At 49.0% G+C, this 23,701-nt stretch overlaps 2 protein-coding genes across 4 annotated transcripts in view; one reads left to right on the top strand and one right to left on the bottom strand.

Annotated features, from left to right (window-relative positions):
* RAB37 (RAB37, member RAS oncogene family) overlaps positions 1 to 23,701 on the bottom strand; it is a 55,902-nt gene that overhangs the window by 18,779 nt on the left and 13,422 nt on the right. The window lies entirely within an intron of this gene.
* CD300LF (CD300 molecule like family member f) lies at positions 1,889 to 17,183 on the top strand. 2 transcript variants are annotated; one of them, XM_006940563.5, is made up of 8 exons: positions 1,889 to 2,033; positions 2,145 to 2,295; positions 11,793 to 12,122; positions 13,025 to 13,127; positions 14,607 to 14,719; positions 15,792 to 15,814; positions 16,095 to 16,244; positions 16,735 to 17,183. In XM_006940563.5, exons 1-8 carry the CDS (start codon positions 2,016 to 2,018, stop codon positions 16,888 to 16,890), a joined length of 1,044 nt encoding a protein of 347 aa, XP_006940625.1. In that variant the 5' UTR covers positions 1,889 to 2,015; the 3' UTR covers positions 16,891 to 17,183. The 2 variants fall into 2 exon arrangements, with proteins under 2 accessions (XP_006940625.1, XP_019673771.1); XM_019818212.3 differs by having other exon boundaries at positions 1,999 to 2,295.

Raw genomic sequence — 23,701 nt, 5'->3', positions numbered from 1 at the left:
CATGTGTTCACACCAATTACCATGGCACACACAGTGTGTACACATCTATAACACACATGCGTGCACACGCAACACAAACAGCACAATACATGTATGTATATATAGCTCCCACACATGCCTACGTATAAACACGGATGCACCACACATGTGTTTACCCATGCATGCACACACACCCACGCATCCACAAGCACTCGTATTCATGCATGTGCATGTGTGCATTCACACGCACACACAGACTCACTCACACACACACAGGTACTTTTAGGGCAAGGGAGCCTCAGATGATCTACCCAATCCTTTCTTTCATAGATGGGAATGTGGAAGCCCACGGAAGGCACTGACTCATGCAGAAGTCAATGGCCAAGCTGGGACTAGGGCCTCCAGTATCTCTTTGAGGATGCAGGGTCCCCAGAACAGTCTGACTTTCCTGGAGTCCCCAGAGACATTTGTTTAGAGGAGCAGTCTTGCCACCACTCAGAGACACTCAAAGATAATTCTCTGTTCTTAAATTTTTTTTAATGTTTATTTATTTTTGAAGGGGAGAGAGATGGAGCGTGAGTGGGGGGAGGGGCAGAGAGAGAGGGAGACCCAGAACCCGAAGCAGGCTCCGGGCTCCGAGGTGTCAGCACAGAGCCCGATGCGGGACTCTAACCCACAAACCGCGAGATCATGACCTGAGCCGAAGTCGGCTGCTCAACCGACTGAGCCACCCAGGCGCTCCTTTGTTCTTGATGCAAAAGGGAATCCTTCTTGGGTAAGCTGGGCCCAGGAGCCAGGGCCAGGCCACAGGCAGAATTTGGAGGACCTCAGATGCTGGTCGCTCCTTACCGAATATGCCCAAGAAAGGAAAGGTTACCCACAACTCTCCAAACATCTGCCCCCCTGTTTTCCAGGACTAGCCCAAGTTGCTTAATTCCTCAGTCATTTCCCCTGCAAGATGAATAGTGTCCGTGTTTGCAGAGGCCAATGTCTCTCAGCATAACCGTACAGTGTCCTGGGCAGAGGACAGGCTTGTCGAGCAGTGGGGACAGAGGGCTGACCCGAGCCCTCACTCGGGATTGTTGATCTTAGTTTGGAGATATGTAAAGTGAAAGGCTGTCTCTGGCCACATCCTGGAAAAGCTCGGCTTATCAGCTGGAGTATTTTTCTACGCAAACAAGCCTCCTGCGTACCTGCTCCTTCCTGATCAGGGTGAGAGGGGCTTACGTCCCTCCTTGGGACTCCCTCGCTTCTCAAGATGTCACAGGGTATGCGTGACACAGAGCAAAAGTGGCTCCGGGAGCAGGGGTACGAGAAAGGGCCCTATGGGTTCCTAGCATCTGGGCTCCACCCCAGGGCCTGCTGGGATCCTGATGGGGAAGATGGGGGACGGACATAAAATTGTCAGGAAGAAGGAGTAAGGCAGGCAAAGCTGGTGTTGCCCTTCTTCCTACTTCCACAGGTCGTTATTGTAAGGTGGGGGGTGTGGAGCGAGGGGGTAATAGCCATGAGCAATGAGCCATTTTCTTCAGGAAGGAGCCCCTGGTAGAACTGACAAGTGTCTGGAGGGGTCAGGCTGGTATCAATATCCACTTGGTGGTCTGGGGCACAGCAGAGAGTTTCCAGTATGTTCTGAGGACAGAGGCCCCTCTTGCCCATCGGACCGTGAGTTCCCTGCTCACATCCCCCTACTCTTTGAACCCTTTTCTTTGAAGTCTGGGGTTTGATACCCTCCACCCCCTCATTCCAATCTCTGGTCTAGAATATCTCCTCTGGCTTTTGGGCTTTGGCCCAACCTCCCCCACAGCTGAGCTCCTGGGCTCCCAAGGCTGCATCTGAAATTCCATGTTTCTGGCATCGTATCCCTCAGCCTTGGCTCTCCAAGGCCTCCGGGATGGAGCTGCATTCCCTCCGCCCAGTCTTCTCGCCAGAGGAGAAGTATTGGGTAAGAACCAGCCCGGCCCGTGGGGTCCAGGTCTGCAAATTTCCGCAAGGCCTAGAAGGAGTGGCTGAGTCCTCTTTTTAGAGACCCCATCATGGTTGCAGACAGGAAGGTATTTCTCAAAAGCTTGCTTATGATCACTGTGACTTGTTTCATTGCTCGTTGCCTTGAGATCTCACCCGTTCTACGTCCTTCTGCTTTTTGCTTATTCACTGGTGGGAAGTGGCCAAAGGAGGAAGTGCAAGAACGAGAAAAAGCAGAAGGGTTGGAAGATGCGGGAGCTGAGTCGGAGCTGACTGGCTCCACCGAGGGGGGCCCGGGCAAAGACAAGATGCACGGGTTCCTGTTCTTCCTCTTCCTTTTCCAACTTGCAGGTGAGCGGGGCCCGGGTCTGTGCCAGAGAAGAGCTTCTGGGGCAGGAAGAAGGGGGCCCAGCAAGGGGTCCCGCTGAGAAGCAGGCTCCATTCTAAGGAGATTCTCCAAGTAGTGAGTCTGTGTGTGTCATCTACTCTATTCCTCTCCCAGGGTTTTGGTGCCCACTGTTGCCGGTGTGGAAATGTCAAGGGTGCCTTCATAAAGGAACCCCGCACAAGGCAGAAAAGGCGTAATTCCTGACCACCCGGGGGCTGATAATTCCAGATGCACAGACTGATGGGCCCCTCTGGTCCCAGAGAAGCAGAGGGGCCCTGGTGGCTCGGGAGAGCCGGCGAACGCTTGCTCCTGGACTCTCACCTTTGAGAATGTGTTATGGGGGAGGAAAGAAGGGAGAGTGGAGGGGGCTTTGGAGGAAGGAAAGCGGGGCGTTGGCCAGACAGGGAGGGAGAGGTGGTTCTAGGCATTTCGGGTAGAAGGAAACGGCAGAAGTTACTGAGGGGCTGAGTCGGAGGGCGGAAGAAAACTGTAAATTGATGGATAACATTTTGATTAAAAATTAAGGGTGGGGGGGCGCCTGGGTGGCGCAGTCGGTTAAGCGTCCGACTTCAGCCAGGTCACGGTCTCGCGGTCCGTGAGTTCGAGCCCCGCGTCAGGCTCTGGGCTGATGGCTCGGAGCCTGGAGCCTGTTTCCGACTCTGTGTCTCCCTCTCTCTCTGCCCCTCCCCCGTTCATGCTCTGTCTCTCTCTGTCCCAAAAATAAATTAAAAACGTTGAAAAAAAAAAATTAAGGGTGGGGGCACCTGGGTGGCTCAGTTGGTTAAGTGTCCAACTTCGGCTCAGGTCATGACCTCGTGGTTTGTGAGTTCCAGCCTCACTCACATCGGAGGCTCTGTGCTGACAGCTGGGAGCCTGGAGCCAGCTTCGGATTCTGTGTTTCCCTCTCTCTCTGCCCCGCCCCCGCTCAAGCGCTGTCTCTCCTTCTCAAAAATAAGTAAACACTAAAAAAAAAAAAAGAAAAGAAAAAGATGGGGGTTTTCTTGACATGGAAATGCTGTGGCCAGAGGGCTCAGTGTTGGGCCTCTCTCTCGGGAGCCCCTGCCTCTCCTCTCTTGGCTTAAATACCACCTCTACCCCGATGACGCCCAATTTTGTATTGCTAGCATACATCACCCTGGACCCCAGAATCTTTCAATCAACTGCCCATTCCACATCCTCACTAAGATGTTGACATTTCAAATGTGACCTGAGCATATTTTCCCCCTCGAATTCCTTTCTCTCCCATCTTTATGTTTGGCAAATTCCATCTTTTCTAGGTGCTGGGGCGAAACCCGGGGTTCACACATCTCTTCTGTCCTATCCTATAATGATCCTTGGCAAATGCAAGCCAGATCCTGTCTTTCCTCTGGTCGAGACCCTCCAATGACCTTCCATCCTACTCAGAGTAAAAATACAGAGACCTTCCAGAAGCTACACGGTGCAGCCCCTGGTTCTCTCACCTCCCCACCTCCCCAATCTCTGTTTCTACTCTGCTCCCTCGGCTCAACCCACTGCAGCTGCACCGGCCTCTTAGATGTTCTTTGAATGTGCTAGGTACACTGCTGCCTCAGGGCCTTTGCACTTGGGGTTCTCTCTGCCCAGAATGCTCTTCCTCAGATAGCCTCAGGCTCCAGTCCCTCGCACCCTGCATGTCTTTGATTCTCACTGAAGCCTTCATTAATAACAAACCTCATTAAAATTGCAATTCCCTTGCATTATCTTTCTCCACTGTTTGACTCTTCCTTCCCCCACCTTGAGAAAACAAACTTCAGGAAGGCAGAGATTTTTGGGCCTGAAACCATACCATCTACAGATCAGAAAAATAGTAACTATTAGTTGGGCGGCTGAATGTATCCCATGGAGGGGGCAAATATGATTGCCGTACCCCACCCTCTATATTTCTTTTTCATAGAACTGAACATTCGAGACTCTTCACATTAATTGGAGAGCACATACATTGCCCATGAGCATGTAAAATGGTGCAGCTACTTTGGAAAACAATGTGACAGTCCTCAAAATGTTAAACATGTGGTTGCCACATGACCCAGCAATTCCGTCCCGGGTGTATACAAATGCGAATGTTCATGGCAACATTATTCATAATCATTAAAAGCTGGAAACGACCTAAATGTATACCAACTGATGGATGAATAAATAAAACGTGTCATACCCGTACAATGGAACATTATTCGGCCATAAAAACAAATGAATACTGATACACGCTATAACACAGATGAACCTTGAAAACATCAGGCTAAGTGAAAGAATCCAGATGCAAAAGGCCATATATTATCTGATTCCATTCCTACGGAATTTCCAAAATACCTAAATTCATAGAGACAGAAAGGAGATTAGTGGCTGCCAGGGGCTGGGCGGGGGGAGGAGGAAGGGAGTGTGTGTGGTAAGAGTAATGGGTTTCTTTCTGGGGTGATAAAAATGCCCTGGAATTAGATGTGGCAATGGTAGCACAGCTCTGTGAATGCCCCAAGAACCGCTGAGTGGTACCCTTGAAAAGAGTGAATTGTACGGGAGGTGAACCGCCTGTCGAGGAGCAGAGGGAAGAATCGGGAGCAGTAGATCTCCCGAGGAAAATCTCCGGGTAGCCTGAGGCATTGTGTGCATCTGAGGCTCTAACGGGTGCTCACGGCAATCGGAGGGCCCTTTGTGATTTGTGATTCTTTTTCATGGCCGAATTTGATCATCCGTTCCATCAGTCGGAGAAATGAAAATGATGCCTCCAAGAAGCGGTGTGTGCTCAGCGGAGAGCCGAGCTAGGTGACCCGACGCAGAGAGACTCGGAGAGGGGGGAGGTGGCGCTGTAGATGGGCTGCAAGGAGCCTCTGCGAAAAGACGAAAAGACGGCTGAGCAGACGCCTGGGGGAGGAGAAGGATCCGGGGGCAGCTTTTCAGGCACAGGGAACAGCAAGCCTGAAGTCTGTGATAGGGACTTGAGTCTGGCCTGGGCAGGTCTGAGGAGCAGACCGGTCATGTGGCTTGGTCACGTGCTTCACAACAGCGCCGTGGGGCAGATTGGGAGGCTATCATTCTGTCTGGCAGAAGAACCGTGGGGGAGGAACGTGACGCGTCCAGGACCACAAGGCTGGTAAAGGCAGAGCTGGGGGTGGGTCGTAGGAATGGAGAAGGCCCACGTTGAATGCGCCCTTGGGAGGCAAATCAGCAGGGCAGCGAATGCGCATAAAAGACTGCTTCTTTCTCTTCCCGACATCTGGAAACAGGGGAGGTTGGTGAGCAGATGTGAGAGTAGGGCTGGTGCGCGTGTGCACGCACGTGTACGCGCTTGGGTGCGCGTGACCAAGGCAGAGTGGGAACAGCGGTTGGAAGCCAGCAGGCACAGTTGGGTGCCAAGCAGCCACCTGGTGGGCGCTGTGAAGCTTTGTCCCCCTTCACCAGCCTCTCCCACGGAACTCGCCATAACAAGCTACCGTTTTACCCCTCACCACTTCCCATTTCTGAAGAGTTTATTGTTGGGGCGCCCGGGGTGGCTCAGTGGGTTAGGCATCCGACTTCCCCTCGGGTCATGATCTTGCGGTTCATGAGCCCGCATCTGGCTCTGCCCTGACAGGGTGGAGCCTGCTTGGGATTTTCTCTTTCCCTCTCTCTGCCCCTCCCCTGCTCTCTCTCTCTCTTTCTCTCAAAAAAAAAAAAAAAAAAAAATCATTAAAAAAATAAAGAGTTTATTGTTTTAAAGGCATACAAGAAACAACTACGAAGCAGTGTATCTTTGCAGACTACTTTCTATGAGAAAGGAAGGGATTTTTATTTATTTTTTTTATTTTTATTTATTTTTTTTATGTTTATTTATTTTTGAGACAGAGAGAGACAGAGCATGAACGGGGGAGGGGCAGAGAGAGAGGGAGACACAGAATCTGAAGCAGGCTCCAGGCTCTGAGCTGCCAGCACAGAGCCTGACGCGGGGCTCGAACTCACGGACCGTGAGATCATGACCTGAGCCGAAGTCGGACGCTTAACCGACTGCGCCACCCAGGCGCCCCAAGAAAGGAAGGGATTTTTAAATACCCTATATCTTCAGAGAAAATTAGCCCTTTTGTCCAACTTCAGCCTCGCCATGAGTGGTGGCAGACAGTGGACAAGACTCAGGTGTGCGGGGCCCAGAGCGGAGACTGGCTGATGTCCTGTGCTGTGTGGGCGTAGGGGTCCAGTCCTGTCACTCACTGATGGTGAAGCTGTCACTTCCCTCTGGGGCCCAGCTTCTTCCTCATCTGGGACTACTCCCCGTCAGCTAGTCTGTGAGTAACCATGTCTGCTGAGGATGCTGCCCCGTGGGCCTCAGGGGTGCCTTCTGCGTCGGGAGGCTTCAGACAGCAGGGCGGGAGCTCTGCCGAGGTTGGTGGGGAGGAGGCGCCGGGACAGACGGTTCTAGGAAGCGAGTGGAACAGACAGTTCAAGGGTCAGGTCCAACACCAGTGCTCAGGTGAGATAGGCTAATGCCACCTTATTAGTTTCCTAAGGTTGCCAGGTAAATTACCGCAAACTTAGTGACTTAAAACAACACAGATTTATAGTGTTAGAGTCTGGAAGTCAGAGTCTAAAAAGGTCAACGGGGGGCGCCTGGGTGGCGCAGTCGGTTAAGCGTCCGACTTCAGCCAGGTCACCATCTCGCGGTCCATGAGTTCGAGCCCCGCATCGGGCTCTGGGCTGATGATGGCTCAGAGCCTGGAGCCTGTTTCCGATTCTGTGTCTCCCTCTCTCTCTGCCCCTCCCCCGTTCATACTCTGTCTCTCTCTGTCTCAAAAATAAATAAACGTTAAAAAAAAAATTAAAAAAAAAAAAAAAAGGTCAACGGGGCTGCATTCTTTCGGGTGGCTTTGGGAGGGAATCAGATTCCTTGACTTCTCCAGAGGCTGCTGTGTCTTTGGTGTGTGGCCCCACATCAGTCTTCAATGTCCCTTCTCCTCTGGCCCTGACCCTCCTGCTTCCCTCTGATAGGGAGCTTTATTTATTTATTTATTTATTTTTAATTTTTTTTTCAACGTTTTTATTTTTGGGACAGAGAGAGACAGAGCATGAACGGGGGAGGGGCAGAGAGAGAGGGAGACACAGAATCGGAAACAGGCTCCAGGCTCCGAGCCATCAGCCCAGAGCCTGATGCGGGGCTCGAACTCACGGACCGCGAGATTGTGACCTGGCTGAAGTCGGACGCCCAACCGACTGCGCCACCCAGGCGCCCCAGGGAGCTTTTTTTTAAAAAAATTTTTAATGTTTAGTTACTTTTGAGAAAGAGAGAGAGAGAGCGAGAGAGCGCGTGCATGAGTGGGGGAGGGGAAGAGAGAGAGAGAGACAGAGACAGAGAGACAGGGAATCCGCAGCGGGCTCCAGGCTCCGAGCTGTCAGCATAGAGCCTGACCTAGGCTCCAGCCCACAAACTGCGAGATCATGACCTGAGCCGGAGTTGGACGCTTAACTGACTGAGCCACCCAGGCGCCCCCTCTGATACAGATCTTTGTGATGATTTGGGCCCACCCAGATACTCCAGTATAATCTCTCCATCACAAGATCCTTTATTTAATCACATCTACAAAGTCTCCTTTTGTCACGTGAGATTGAACATATTTTACAGGCTCTGGAGATTAGGATGTAGACATCCTTCCGGAGCCATTATTCTGCTTACCATGCCATGAAACAGCCCTGTCCAGGCATTATTTTTTCCCCAATCATTTTGAAAGTAATAAATGCTCATTGTGGATACTTAGGGAAGTACAGAAAAAAAAGAAGAATTAGGAAAAATTAAAAAACCTATATCCGTGATCTTAATGCCCAAGGCAACCCAATGCTAATTTTTAAAAAATATATATTTATTTTTTGAGAGAGAGACAGAGGGCAAGCAGGGGAGGGGCAGAGAGAGAGGGAGACACAGAATGCAAAGCAGGTTCCAGGCTCTAAGCTGTCAGCACAGAGCTCGATGTGGGGCTTGAACCCATGAACCGCGAGATCTGTGTTGAAGCTGGACGCTTAACCTACTGAGCCACCCAGGCTCTCCAATCCAATGTTAATTTAACATTTTAACTTATTTCCCTTCAATCTTTTTTTTCTGTGCATATTTAAAAAGTTAGTTGAGATTATACTGTATATGAGATTTAAAAATCCATTTTAATTTCGTAGGAGGATTTTCCACACAGTTAACAGTATTTCTAAGCAAATTATCAGTGTCTGCATTACATTTTATTGAATATTTATTTTCCCAGTTGGTGGGTGTTAACCATGTTTCCTTTATTTTTGCTATTTAAATAATTACGTAATGAATCTTGGTGCATAAATTTAAAAAATTTTTTTAATAAAATATTTTTAAGTTTATTTATTTTGAGAGAGAGACAGAGAGAGCGAGTGAGGGAGGGGCAGAGAGACAGGGAGAGAGAACATTCCAAGCAGGTTCTGCACTGTCAGCACAGAGCCTGACATGGGGCTCCAACTCACAAACCTCGAGTTCACGATCTAGGCTGAAACCAAGAGTCGGACACACCTAACCGACTGAACCACCCATGTGCCCCCCAAATTTTTAAATTTAATTTTACAGAGAGAGCAAGCAAGCAGAAAAGATGGGAAGAGGGAGAGAGAGAGAGAATCTTAAGTACACTCCAAGCCCAATGTGAGGCTCAAGCCCATGACCCTGGGATCATGACCTGAGCTGAAATCAAGAGTTGAAGAAATCAAGAGTTGGATGCTGCACTGACTGAGCCACCCAGGCATCCCTTGGCGCATATATTTTTGTTAGCTTCTCTGTCAAATCCTAGACATATAATCACTGGAGCAAAGGGCATGATTATTTTGCTACATAATTGCCATATTATTTTCTGTAATGGTTGAACTGGTGACATACCTCCCAGCAGCTTCTCTGAGTGTCTGAATAGTCATTCCACATCACCCATGTCAGCAACATAGTAGTCACAAAAACTTGGTTGATTTTATATATGAAAATGACATCACTTTAAAATGTTTTCATTTGCAAAAAAAAAAAAAGTTTTCATTTGCTAGATATTTTAATTGAACATTTCCAATTTTACTATCCATTTGAATTTCCTCTTTGTGACTTGCCTTTTCTTGCCCCTTATCAATTTTTTTATAATGTTTACTTATTTTTGAGACAGAAAGAAAGGGACAGAGGATCCAGAGCGGGCCCTGTGCTTACAGCAGATAGCCCGATGTGGGGCTTGAACTCACAATCCTGGGATCATGACCCGAGTCGAAATCAAGAGTTGGATGCTCAACTGACTGAGCCACCCAAGCACCCCTATATATTCTTTTAAAAAAAATGACTTAACCCTTTTCTACATTATTTGTTTCAAATATTTCTTGCAGTGTGTTCTTTGCCTCCATTCAGTCTGTTTTCTGGTATGTCCAAGTGTTACATTTTTAAATATGTGGTCAAATTTACTGACTCCTCTGTGATGAAAATTTAATTTTTTTTTATTAAAAAAATTTTTTTTTCAACGTTTTATTTATTTTTGGGACAGAGAGAGACAGAGCATGAACGGGGGAGGGGCAGAGAGAGAGGGAGACACAGAATCGGAAACAGGCTCCAGGCTCTGAGCCATCAGCCCAGAGCCCGACGCGGGGCTCGAACTCCCGGACCGCGAGATCGTGACCTGGCTGAAGTCGGACACTTAACCGACTGCGCCACCCAGGCGCCCCGAAAATTTAATTTTTTAATTTAGAAAGTGCCCCCTTTCATTCAGACATTTTTCCTTTGTTTTAAACATGTATTTATTTTTGAGAGTCAGAGCACCAGCGGGGTAGGGGCAGAGAGAGGAGACACAGGATCTGAAGCAGGCTCCAGGCTCTGAGCCATCAGCACAGAGCCCGACGCTTGGTTCAAACCCCCGAACCGGGAGATCATGGCCTGACCTGAAGTTGGATGTTTCACTGACTGAGCCACCCAGGCTCCCCTTTTCATTCAGAGATTTTATAAAGACTTCTAATTTCCTCTAGTTTAAGAAGTGATTTGCTATTTTGTGTTGACCTTCTTAGTCTCCCTATCTTTACCTACTTGGAGCATGTGGAGAGGTGAAAGGGTCCAGCAACACTTGTGCAAAACTGTCCCCTTCCCCACTTTTTTTTTTTTTAAATCTCCTATGGTATATTATACTCCAGAGAGTTGAAAACCTATCTCTAGGCAAATACCAATAGTACATCAATGTTCACAGCAGCATTATTCATAACAGCCCAAAAGGGAAAACAACCCAAGTGTCATCAATTGATGAACAGATAAACACTGTGTGGCCTATCCCTACCATGGAATGAAGTGCCTGCATAGCCTATACCATGGACGAGCCTTAAAAACATTACACTAAGTGAAAGAAGCCAGACACAAAAGGCCATACATTGTATGACTACAATTATACGAAATGTGGACTTCAGAGTAGAGAAGTCTATAGACAGAACGTAGACTAGTTCTACCAAAGGAGCAAATACCAGGTACAGTGTTTCTTCTGAGGTGATGAAAATGTTCTGGAATTAGAGGTGATGGTTGCAAAGCTCTGTGAATATCCCCAAAACACCAGAGTAGATGATTTAAAATTAAGAGTAAAGGGTGCCTGGGTGGCTCAGTTGGTTAAGATCTGACTTTGGCTCAGGTCACGATTTCACAGTTTGTGAGATTGAGCCCCACGTCGGGTGAGCACGAGCCCAGCTTTGGGTAAGCCCTGCTTCTCTCTCTCTCTCTCTCTCTCTCTCCCCCTTCACTCAAAAAAAATTAAGAGTAAAATTCATGATATGTGAATTATATCTCCATTTTTATTTTTAAAAAATTTTTAATGTGTATTTATTTTTGAGAGAGAGACAGAGACAGAGTGCGAGTGGAGAGGGGCAGAGAGAGAGGGAGACACAGAATCTGAAGCAGGCTCCAGGCTCTGAACTATCAGCACAGAGCCTGACACAGGGCTTGGACTCGTGAACTGTGAAATCGTGACCTGAGCCAAAATTAAGAGTTGGATGCTTAACTGACTGAGCCACTCAGGCGCCCCAAGCCAGTGTTTTAAAATGGAGAGGTTCCATATAAAATCCAGATTCCTGGTTACTCTGGAAAAATTAAAAGGTCTGAAACCACAGAGCCTACATCTTGCATGAGGAGAGTGGGCCAAAACGTACTGGGGTCTTGCTTTCATTCAGTCATTTGCTCTCCAGATGACTTTGGCCACGGGAAGGGGGTGGGGTGGACTATGGGAAGCTATCATTGCTCAGTGTTGACATTTTTGATTCTTTGAGATCTGTAGTTGTGCTCTTAGGTGATTTCTATGATGGATTTGACCCAGTGGAGTTTTGAAGGACAAAGATCTGTGTTGTGGAAGGTCTATTTCTTCTTTGACTGTTATTCAACTCATGAGGTCCTTGGGTTTATTGGAATCATTTGTGATGCAGGAGGCTGTGGCTCTTCCTCAGGAGGTGAGATGGGGCAGTGACAGTCACATGGATTTGTGTTTTCCAGGCTCATCTGATATCTCGGGTCCAGAAGCAGTCAGAGGCCTGGTGGGGGGCTCACTGACGGTGCAGTGTCACTATGTACGAACGTGGAAAAACAGCAAAAAGTGGTGGTGTCGAGGAGCCAACTGGGGAAACTGCCATATCCTTGTTAAAACCAATGGGTCAGAGCAGGAGGTACAGAGAAAAAATGTGTCCATCAAGGACAATCAGAAAAACCTCATTTTCACTGTGACCATGGAGAAGCTCAAGCAAACTGATGCAAATATTTACTGGTGTGGGATTGAGAGATATGGAATTGACCTTGGGGTCCAAGTCAAAGTGACCGTCCACCCAGGTAAGAGTATGTGTAAGTATGGCTGTGTGCCTTCAGGGCCCACTCTGTCCTGGGCTCTAAGGTTCCTCTCCAGTGCCTTCAGTGTCACTCAGAGTGAACTGTCACACAGGGTGGTTGAGTCCTGAGCTCTCTGAGAACCCGACTGACCCCTTGGGGTTGAGAGGGACAGGGCTTCTCTTAGATGCTCTCATGGCTCCCGGCTTCTCCTCCAGGATGGGATCAAGCTTGTCTGGGCATGTGTTTCTCTGCACGGCTCCGTGCCTGAGTCTATTGCTAACAGAGATCAAGGTGATGGTCCCAGTTTCAGCCCATAGGACAAAGGGACCTCCTTCCAGGGGACCCAGAGACCCCAATTCCTGCCAATGCTTCCCTGGACTTCTGGTACCTTGAGTCCCTGCTCTTTCTGGAGTTTAGGGCCGGGACTTCATAGCGGCTATTCCCCTGCTCTGTTCCGTGCCACCCTCAGGGGGAAGGGCCCCGGCATAGTCGTGGTGGTGTAGTTGATTCCTGAGGTTCAGAATGGCCTCCACAGTGAAAAAGCTGTTTAATTCTGCTCCTGTCCTTTTTGAATAAATAAGATTGGGGAAGGCATTGGCAAAGGCCTTGTTATAGGCAGTGTGAATGTTTAAAGTCCAGCTGAATTCCAGCTGCCTTTGTCCTGAGGTAACACTAGGCCCCCTCTAATCCTTCCAGGGCCTGCTCAACATCCTCCCTGGACCTGTACCCAGTCCTGCCTGCCTCTGAGGCTGAGTATCCTAGGGGTCAGGGAGAAAAGAGCGGTCTAGGCTATAGGCCCTTCCCTTCCCACGGCCCAGCTCCAGGCTCCCCCTGGGCTCAGAGCCATGTGCAGGGCTGTGGGCAGGTTAGCAGGCTGAACAGTGTATAATCTGGTCTATGCCTAGCACCAACTACAGTGTCAACCACCAGCTCAAATGCCCACGTGTCCACAACGCCAGCAGAGACCAAAGGCCCCCCGACTATGACCAGCCACCACTACGATGGCAGGTAAGCCAATTCCGGTGTGCTGTTTCCTGTGGTCTGCTTGGTTTGAACTCCTCCAATGGGGGGGGTACCCTTTGCAGTCCTAGGGTTCCCCTAATTACTGTTATGGCAAGAACAGTGGTATTGATGATTTGTCCCATCTCAGGAGCACCTGACAGCTCACAGAGGGCTTTCTTGTCCATTGTCTCTTAATTCTTTGACCCTACTCACGAGGAGGAGTAGGCAGATACACATGTTCTCATTTTATAGAGGAAGAAACAGTCTCTCTCATGCTTCTTAGTAGCCTGCCTGGCCAGTGCAGCCAAAGTGGCTTTCTAGAAGTTGAGAGGCCTCTTTCTAATTCCTCCTATGCCCTCTTGACCTTGTTTCTAGATAGGCTGATCTCCTTTTGCCCGACCTTCCTGTAGAATCCGAATGGGAGGTCTCCAATCTGTCTACTCTCGCCTGGAATCCCTTCTTTCTCTCTCTCCCATTTGCCTTCTGTTTCAAAAGTTTCTTTCTACTAACCTTCTTTTAATAAGTAATAGCTAACAGGGCGCCTGAGTGGTTAAGCGTCTGATTCTTGGTTTCTGTTCAGGTCATGATCCCGTAGTTCATGAGATCAAGCCCTGCATCGGGCTCTGAGCTGACAGCATGGGGTCGGCTTGGGATTCTCTCTCCCTCCCTCCCTCTCTCTCTCCCCGCCCCACTCATGTAGAATGAATTCATTCTACAAATTCTGTGACTAGTGACAAATAAGAGATAGTCTTTGTATGAGTTTGCTCAGGATGCCATGACAAAGCACCATATCCTGGGCGACTGAAACAACAGACATTTATTTTCCCACTGCTCTGGAGGCCAGAAGGATGAGATCAAGGTCTCAGGGTTAGCCTCTTCTTGGGGCTCAAAGGGAGAAGTGGTCCCATGCCAATCTCCCAGCTTCTGGTGTTTGCCAGCCATCTGGAGGGCTCCTTGGCTTGTGGGAGCATTAACCCAATTTCTGCCTCTGTTTTCACAGGGCCTTCCTGTGCATACCTGTATATGGCTAGATCTCCCTCTTGTAAGGACACCAGCCATTGGATGAGGGCCCATCCTAATCCAGTATGACCTCATTTAGACTTGATTACATCTGCAAAGATCTTATTTCCAAATAGGTCACCTTCACAGGTTGGGAATGAACATGAATTGTGGGGGTGGGGGACACTATTTGATCCAGTACAGCAGCCCAAGCGTAGAAGCAGGGAGACCTTTCCAGAGCTCATTGCCATATAGTTTCCATTAGGTGTCTGGACCCACCGAAACCCTGTGGAACCCTCCTCTCCTTAAATTTTTTTTTAAATTTTTTTTACCATCTCTGAGGGTACTCAGGAGTGGGATTCCCAGGCTGGAAATCACAGGCCTCCAGGTCAAAAGGTGTTGGCCTTCCTGGATTCCAGGCAGCTGGGGCAAGGCCCAGACGCAGGAGGCAGGCCGGGGTGCATGGTGTCTTTCTGTTGTTTCCAGTGCTGACTCCATTAACCTCAGCATCCTGCTTCCCCTCATCTTTGCCGTGTTGCTGCTTCTCCTGGTGGCGGCCTCACTCTTGGCTTTGAGAATGATGAAGCAGCAGAAGAAAGGTGATCAGATTCAGCCGCTGGTGCTGAGCTGGGGCTGGGCGGGGGGCGGGGTGGGGGGAGCCGATGGCTGGTTCTGCCTCCACGTTCTCAGGGTAAATGCACCCCTCCCCTCTCAGAACCCACAAGGACCCGAGGTCTCCTGGGGTGCTCTCCAGTCCCCCCACTCCTGCCACAGCCTGGGGACTCTCGTAGTCAAGGGCGAGGGGCGGGGGGCACTTCTTTTCTCCTAGATGTATGTCTGGGGCCTAAGTTCTAAGTTTCTGTGCTCCTGAGTATCTAGGCTTTTGAAACTAAGAACCAGGAGAAAAGAACCTGTTTCTTTGTTGCCTCTAATGGGGGTGGGGTGGGGGTGGGGGGAGAATCAGGGGTAGAGGCCAAGGGGCAGAGAGAAATAGGAACCACCAGCACTGAAAGCTGGTCCATAAGGTTCTGACCTAGCTCCTGCACCCCACTCAGAGGGCAGCCTGCATGGGGCACCCGTGTACCAGGCACAGCCAAGCAACTGGAAATGCAAGGAACGGATGGGCTCAGCTGCCCAGCAGCCTCTGGCCCACTCGAAGACTAACTGGAATTGGGTGGATCACAGGAGATGAGACAGACCTAAATCAAAGGCCATGGAGCTGGGGAGGGAGGGGTTCGGCACCCCGGGTAGCTGGGAAGGCCGGCATGACTTTGAGTTGACTCCCGAATAATGGATGATGGTGGAGACCCGGGGGCATTTCAGGCAGGACTTCCAGCAGAAGTTATATGTGCCTGCAACTGCCCAGCAGGAAACTTAACCACACGGGCACCAAGGGCTGGCAGGGCCACCAGATCAGCTGATGACAGTTCCTCGATGTGGGGAAGATTGGCGAGGTCTCCTTATTTCTCAGGTGGAGAAGGGGCAGCTTGGAGAGGTAGTGACCAATGTCACAGAGTGTGTCATCTGAGGAGTCAGAATCGGAACCAGGTTTCACGTCTCTGAGTCTGGAGCTGAATCCACCTCTTATCTTCCAGATTTCTCTTCCCCAGACCTGGGGGCCCTGTGAGTCTGGAGATGGGCTTTCTGATTTTGATTGTTTTTGTCTTTTAGCTGCTGGGCCATCCCCAGAGCAGGTAAGAGAGCTTCTGAGGTCAGATCAGAGACACCAGATCGCGCCTTCCTCTCTTTCCTCATTGTCCCCGGAGCGCTGTTGTCCAAACCTATCAGACAAACCGTGTCCTTGTGCTCACGGCCCAGCTGCAGAGCCTGGGAGGATGGGATGCTGGAAACAGACAGAAGGGGGGAGGGCGGGAAGGGGGTAGGCATGGGGGCTGCAGAGGAAGCTGGGACAGGGGGGCCCAGGGGAGCTTGGCCCGTAACCCTCTATGGAAGATGACCCACTTCTTCTCCCAGGGGATGCAGCCGCTGGAGGGGGACCTCTGCTATGCAAACCTGACCCTACAGCCAACCGGAACTTCCCACGGCTCCTCCCAGAAGAAGGCCTGCACAAAGCCCTCCTCCTCTGCCCTGGAAAACCAGAAGGAAGTGGATTATGTCACCATGGTGTGTACCTGGGGCTGCTGTGGGCCTTGGAGCCAGATAGGCTTTCTCCTGCCCATGTGGGCACAGAGGAAGAGGGGTGGGTGCTGGGCAAAGCCACAGCCATTGAAAGACTTGCCTCTGGAGTTCCCCTCCACACCTCCTTCCTCCCCAGACTTTTGGCCTTTGGACGTGTCTCTACAGCAGTCCTTGGCACTGGAGGATGCAGAGTCCCATCAGACATGGCCCTCATGCTGGTTGGGTCACAACCCAGACAGGTCGTGACCTAGATTCCCTGTGAAGGGTGCTGCCCTTGTTCAGAGTCGAGGGAAGGTCTTCTGCTGTGGTTGGAGCTCAGGGAGCTGGCAGAGGGAAGGCGACAGGAGCTGGAGGGTCAGGGAGGAGCCTTCAGAAGCTCTGAAGGCTCTGTTTCCCCACCTCATCCAAGGCCTCCTCCGTGCATGGGCGTAACCTCCTGCCTGCCTCTCTGACCCCTTGGACATCTTTATTACAGGCCTCCTTTCCGAAGGAGAACATTTCCTATGCGGCTCTGTCTTGGGAGCTTTTGGATCAGGAGCCAACCTACAGCAACACAGACGTCCTCGTCACCCACGTTCCCAGAAGGAACCCTGAGGAGTCCATGGAATATAGCACCATCAGGAAGCCTTAGCCTAAGCTCCAGGCCTCCCTCTCCAACCCCACACAAGGCCTGTGAACATGTTCCTGTTTTGTCTGCTTTCTGTCCCCAGTCACTTCATGGGGACCAAATGGTGACTGAAGCCTTGGTCTGGTCCAGCTAGCGTCACTTCCAGTTCCATCTGGGTTGGGGGCCTGGTCTCAAGGGGCTTTCGAGAGGTAGACGGGAGTCTCTCTACATCCTTTTTCCTCTCATATGGCTTGGGAGGGGCTTAGGGATAGGCTCTGGAGCTGCCAAGGGAGTAATAAAGATAATGATAATAGTAATAATTAACCTTTATTTATTGCCTACCACATATGGTGGGCTGAATAATGGCCCCCAAAGTTATCTGTGTCCCCATCCCCAGAACCTGGGAACATGGCAAAGGAGCTACGTGGCTGTGTGAAGTTGAGGATTTTGAGATAGGGAGAGTATTCTGGATTATCCAGGTAGGCCCTAAATATAATCACAAGGCTCCTTGTAAGAGGGAGGCAAGAAGGTCACAAGAAGAGAAGGTGGCAGATGACAGAAGCAGAGGTTTGGAGAGATGTGGCCAGCAGCCTCCAGGAGCCAGAAAGGGCAAGCAGTGGATTCTCCCTTGGAGCCTCTAGAAGGAACCAGCCTGCCAACACCCTGACTTTATAGTCCAGTGAAACAGACTTTGTATTTCTGGCCTTCAGAATTGTAGGAGGATAAATTGGCATTGTGTTAACGGAGCCAGTAAATGTGCGGTAATTTGTCACGGCAGCAACAGGAAATCCACATGCTATGTGGCGCCTTCCCTAAATGCTTTACCCGCAGTAACTAGTTTTTGAGTCCCCACAACAACCCTATGAGGGCTCCTTTGTTATGGCCCCCATTTTACTGATGGGGAATCAAGGTTCAGGGAGGTTCAGTGACTTACCAAGTTTTATCGTTAGCAAGTGGATAAGTCGAAATTTGAACTTGGGCACTTCGGTTCCAGAGTCTGGAGTCGGGGCCACTATCCTGCACTGTGTCTAAGGAGGAGGGTGTGTGCGTGAGCCACTCACACAGGGACAGGTAGCGAGTATTTACAGGTGTCGGACTTCCAGTCTCTAATTAGAGTCCTGGCACCCCTCCCTCCAGACTATGTCCTGAATCCCAGCATGGCTCGTTGTCTCTGTGGTTACCAGCCCAGTCCAAGCAACCATCCAGTCCCCTGCCTGTCGTCCTTCTTTCCTTCTCAGCCCCAGAGTCCATTCTCCTCCCAGCAGTCAGAGTGATCTTTTAATTTTATTTATTTATTTTAAAATAGTGGTTGAGCTCATTTATTTAAAAAAAAATTTTAATGCTTATTTATTAAACTTTTTTTGATGTTTATTTATTTTTGAGAGACAGAGAAAGAGCACAAGCAGGGGAAGGGCAGAGAGGGAGGGAGACACGAAATCCAGAGCAGGCTCCAGGCTCTGGGCAGTCAGCACAGAGCCCAATTCGGGCTTGAACCCACGAATCAAGAGATTATGACCTGAGCCAAAGTCGATGTCTCACTGACTGAGCCACCCAGGCACTCCAGTGCTTATTTATTTTTGAGAGAGAGTGTGAGCTGGGGAGGGGGAGAGAGAGAGGGAAACAGAGGATCTGAATCAGACTCTGCACTGTCAGTACAGAGCCCGATGTGGGGCTCAAACTCACGAACCATGAGATCATGACCTGAACCAAAGTTGAATGCTTAACTGATTGAGCCAGCCAGGTGCCCCAGAGGGATCTTTTTAAAGCACAGATGTGGTCACTCACTGCTTATTACCTTCTGGTGGCTTCTTCTGCAGCCCAGGAGGTCCAGGGGATACATGGGTCCCTGTCTGCCTCTATGACCCCAGCTCCAGCCACTGTCCTTCTGACAAGATGAAGCTTGCTGTTTTCTCAGGGCATTGACAATTGCCGTGTATCTTCTTTCTGGAATGTTCTTCCCACAGATGTGTGACTAGTTAGCTTCTTCTTTTTTTTTAATGTTTATTTATGTTGAGAGAGAGAGAGAGAAAGAGCACACTCGTGTGGGGCCGAGGCGGGGGGAGAGGGGTAAAGAGAGAGAGATGGAGAGAGAGAGAATCCCAACCAGGCTCTGTGCTGGGTCTTGATCCCACAAGCTACGAGATCATGACCTGAACCAAAATCAAGAGTTGGACGCTTAACCGAGTGAGCCATCAAGGCACCCCAGACTAGTTAGCTTCTTTGTACCATCACATCTTAGCTCACATTGTCCCCTCCCAGAGCAGCCTTCTCTGACCACCCTAATGGCAGTAGTCCTGCCACCACCCTTAATATCTCCCCATTGCCCTGTTTTACCTCCTTCATAGCGGGTACTGCTTTATGAAATTCATTATTGGCACATGGGTTTATTGTTTCTCCCTCACAGCTAGGCTCTAGGCTGCCTGAAGGTGAGGGTTTTGTCTCATTTACTGCTGTATCCCCTGTGCATAGCAGGTCTCCTACATGGCGGGTTCTTGAATGTTTTTATGTTGCCTTGAACAAATAAATAATGTGATGGTCCAGATGTGGGAACACAGGGCAAGCTTTCAGGAGCAGGGACGCAAGTATCTGTCATTCTAGGAAGGGCAACCTGGGCAGCCGAAGGAATTTCAGGATCAAACTCCCAGAATCATGAAGTGGAGAGATTTCTTTCATCCTCCTGAAGTCAGGGGAAAGAGGATTCCCTATGATTCCTCCTGACTGCAGGACAAAGGTCTATTACTTCACTTAGGTCTCTTTTGGTGGAGGCTGGGATGAAGCATCAGGGAGAGGAGTCACAGCTTGGGAAGAAATGATGAGCTACGCCTGGAGTTACAGGCAGTTGCCCCCACAGGTACAGGGGCCATAGAAGTGTTTAGGGGCCGCTATTAATGACCTGGGGTTGCCTGACTTCCCACAACCACAGACACCCCAGGCGGGCTGGGGGGAGGCAGACTTGGTGGATGCCCATCCCAGCATGTGTGGCTCTCTGCTCCTGTTCCCACTTCCTGAAAGATGATTGATTCCTTAGAACCTCAAGAGCTGTACCATCCTGGAGAGATTTGCAGAGCTTGGGCAAACTTAAATATTACTGGACTGGTCATTGAAGCTTGTTGGGTTAGTGAGACTGTTTTTGACCCAGCCTACTTTAATTAATTAATTAATTAATTAATTCAGAGACAGTGCAAGTGGGGGAGGGGCAGAGAGAGAGAGAGGGAGACACAGAATCCAAAGCAGGCTCTAGGCTCTGAGTTGTCAGCACAGAGCCCGACGTGGGTCTTGAACTCATGAGCTGCGAGACCATGACCTGAGGCAAAGTTGGACACTTAACCCACTAAGCCACCCAGGTGCCTCTGACCCAGCCAATATTGAGATTTACAGAGCAGGAAGTGCCTACAGAGGGATTTTTAAGTGGAAGAGCTCAAAGCAGAGCAAAACCAGAGTGAGTCGAAGTATAAGAATAACAGAGAGCCTTGGGCCAGTGCATTTTAGCGATTGTGCATAACGTGGCTTTATTGCTGAGTTTTTAGGCGGTCAGCACCTCACAGAACTTATAAGTACATGGTTATTCTGGATAGTGAGGCACCCATCTTTTCTGGTAATCTATCACAGACACCAATTAGTGTGCTGACACTTCTGACACAAATCTAGAAATCCAGGGAAGTTTAGAATTCAGCTCAGTTTGATTTGGTTGGAGGAATCTGGTTGCTTCTGCCTTCATCTTGACGGTAGATATGGGCTGGAGATGGAAAGTTCTGGCAGCCTAGCTGAACTGAGGAAAGGTAAATCCACTTAGAAAGACAGATCCACTCTGATCACTTTTAATTGCCTTATTCAAGCTTCTGAAAAGGTGTCTGTCAGATATGTTGCTGGAGATAATGTTTTAATCTGAAATTCCAGCCATCTGGGTTGGTGGCTGTCTGAAAAGGGACCTTCTCGTGTCCTGAGAGATGGGGTTGGCTAGCTCATGGCATCTGGGAAAGCTGTCCTGTCCAATCTACATTCTGCAGCTGACTGGTGGTCCTCATGGGAAACATTCGGGTTCTTGGGGTTTGGGTCATGACTGCAGGGATCTGCCCTGCCTGCAGCCCAATTTGTTCAAGCTTGAGCTGACGTTTAGAGAGTGCTTGGGGGAAGTACTTGGGGTGGTGGGGGGGGGGAGGGGAAGCAAACACATGTAAGAGGTTTGAACGGAAACCGTTTCATAATGTTTATAGATTGGTATCCTGGTATTGTCTCAGCCATATCCGGCTGCTCCTTAAAGAATTTGTTAAGGCAGATTTTGGGTGTTGGACTAGCGCCTTTACTGCAAGAGTGAGGAAGTTCAGATATAGTTCCTCTGGTTTGAGTGAGAGTGACATTTGCCATTTTTGCTGTATGGTTTCCAGGAAAGCACATTCTGTTAAGACAGATTCCAAGATATTTAACCACTCGGCTTTGACTGAGTGCCTAATTATTTATAGCATGTTCTAAAGTTGCTGGGGTTTCCCTCTTTTGGTTTTTGAATTATTAATGTTTAAAGATTCCACAAATTATAGGGTTTGGACAACCTCCTTTTTTTTTTTTTTAAGGTTTTATTTATTTTTGAGACAGAGAGAGACAGAGCACGAACGGGGGAGGAGCAGAGAGAGAGGGAGGCACAGAATCGGAAGCAGGCTCCAGGCTCTGAGCCATCAGCCCAGAGCCTGACGTGGGGCTCGAACTCACGGACCGCGAGATCGATCGTAACCTGAGCTGAAGTCGGACGCTTAACCGACTGAGCCACCCAGGCACCCCTGGACAACCTCCTTTTGAGAACTGTATGCATATTACTGGCTTTCAGGAGACGCAGCCTTTTTAAGAGTCGATTGATAGAGAAAAATATACGGGGCTGGTAACTTTCAAAATACATGATTGGGGGAGGGTGCCTGGGGGGCTCTGTTGATTAAGCGTTCGACTTCTGCTCGGGTCATCATCTCACGGTTCGTGGGTTCGAGTCCCGCATCAGGCTTTGTGCTGACAGCTCGGAGCCTGGAGCCTGCTTTGGATTCTGTGTCTCCCTCTCTCTCTGCCCCTCCCCTGCTTGTGCTCTGTCTCTCTCTCTCAAAAATAAATAAACATTAAAAAAACCCCAAACCCCAAAATACATGATTAGGGTAAGTGTTGGATTGAAGTGACGCTGAAGCTTACCTTTGCATGACACGTTGAAAGTAGAGTTCATAGCCACTTAGCCTTGGAAAGGCCAGACTGCTGGAATAAGTTGATATCATGCACCAATATATTTTTTTTTTTTAGATTGGGAGGGACTATTATTGTGGTCAGCCTTTTATTTTACCAAGTAGGTACAGTCTTTTCCAATGTAAATGGAATTGGTAATTGATCGGATTGTTGAAACTGTTGGTTAAGTGAGGGAATTGTGAAGAAATATATGCTTCCTTTAAGGGACTTCTTTTCTACTCAAGATATCTAAATGTGTAGTAATTTACTAGTGTTCTGATGTAGACCTAAGCCTTTTCTTTGTTTACTTGCGGGCCTCTTGAAAGAAGGGTTCATTGCTGTTTCTGCACAATGCGTTTCTGCCCACATTGTAGTGTCCTGGAGCCCTTGTTCCAGTTTCTCGGACATGGAGCAAGACATTGTAGACACTTATGAAGCAATCGGATTGCGAAACCTTTCTTTGTTTTTATGTTTTTCCTCCCAATATTTTATTTATTTATTTATTTTTAATTTTTTTTTTTCAACGTTTATTTATTTTTTGGGACAGAGAGAGACAGAGCATGAACGGGGGAGGGGCAGAGAGAGAGGGAGACACAGAATCGGAAACAGGCTCCAGGCTCTGAGCCATCAGCCCAGGGCCTGACGCGGGGCTCGAACTCCCGGACCGCGAGATCGTGACCTGGCTGAAGTCGGACACTTAACCGACTGCGCCACCCAGGCGCCCCTCCTCCCAATATTTTATAATTCTCTCACTCATTCTGAATTTGGTGGCATTTTTTTTAATGACATGCTTTTATTGAGCCTTTCCAAAGCATTCAATCTTTTTTTTTTTTTTTTTAGAAATAGCTGGCTTTTTTTGTTTTGTTTTTTTGCTCACACTCATTTCACTGGTCAATATCTTTTCTGTTTACACTTATAGTTGATTAGTTTATTCATGGATTAATTAGCTGGCATAATTATAACCAATGTGTATGATTGACCATGAGATTGAAGGGTTTTGGCTAATCTAATCTACAGCTAACCTAATCTTTGGTTAAGAGAGGGTTTGGTGAAGAAAGTTTCTACTAAATTGTTATGATCCTAATTTCATAAAAGAATGGACATTTGAGCACCCCCAAGCCAGAATAGTAGGAAGGTTTCCCAAGAAAGGACAATTGATAGCTTTCTGCCAATATGATTTGTGTAATTGCCTACACATTGACTGATACTTTGTCCAGGATGGTGCTCACATGTGGGCTAAGGGCTGGCAGACACTGATCTTATTCACATTGGACATGTTCTCTGGACATGAACTCTCTCTGCTGCATTCCAGGGGTTGTGGCCTAGGGTTCCCCCCAAACCCCTAGTAATCCTACTCATCTGGATGCTGACTAAGGTTGTTGTTTATGAGGGCCCCATGGCCCTCCATCAGTTGGGAAGAGGGCCCCTTGACTCAGTCCAATTCCGCCTACTCAGCACAACCCCTTTCCCAAAGCAGCCCACTGTGAACCACAAACTCACATGGCCCTGTCTTGAGGACATGTGGTTCTTGCAACAAGAAAGGGTGATTGATGCTCACCTGCTGAAGGAATCACTGAGGACAAGTTCAGAATTAAGGAGGAGGTTAAGACTTTGTTCCTAAGGGTCACGAATAGAGAAGAGA

Source organism: Felis catus, chromosome E1, assembly GCF_018350175.1.
Source record: "Felis catus isolate Fca126 chromosome E1, F.catus_Fca126_mat1.0, whole genome shotgun sequence".
Taxonomy (NCBI): domain Eukaryota; kingdom Metazoa; phylum Chordata; class Mammalia; order Carnivora; family Felidae; genus Felis; species Felis catus.
This window is presented reverse-complemented; position numbering and strand designations above follow the sequence as displayed.

Excerpts from the sequence above, each read along its gene's own strand:
- CD300LF (XM_019818212.3), top strand. The coding sequence starts at position 2,016 with ATGGTTGCAGACAGGAAGGTATTTCTCAAAAGCTTGCTTATGATCACT. Across the intron at positions 2,296-11,792 it reads CTTCCTTTTCCAACTTGCAG|GCTCATCTGATATCTCGGGT; the intron begins GTGAGCGGGGCC and ends TGTGTTTTCCAG. Across the intron at positions 16,245-16,734 it reads AAGTGGATTATGTCACCATG|GCCTCCTTTCCGAAGGAGAA; the intron begins GTGTGTACCTGG and ends TCTTTATTACAG.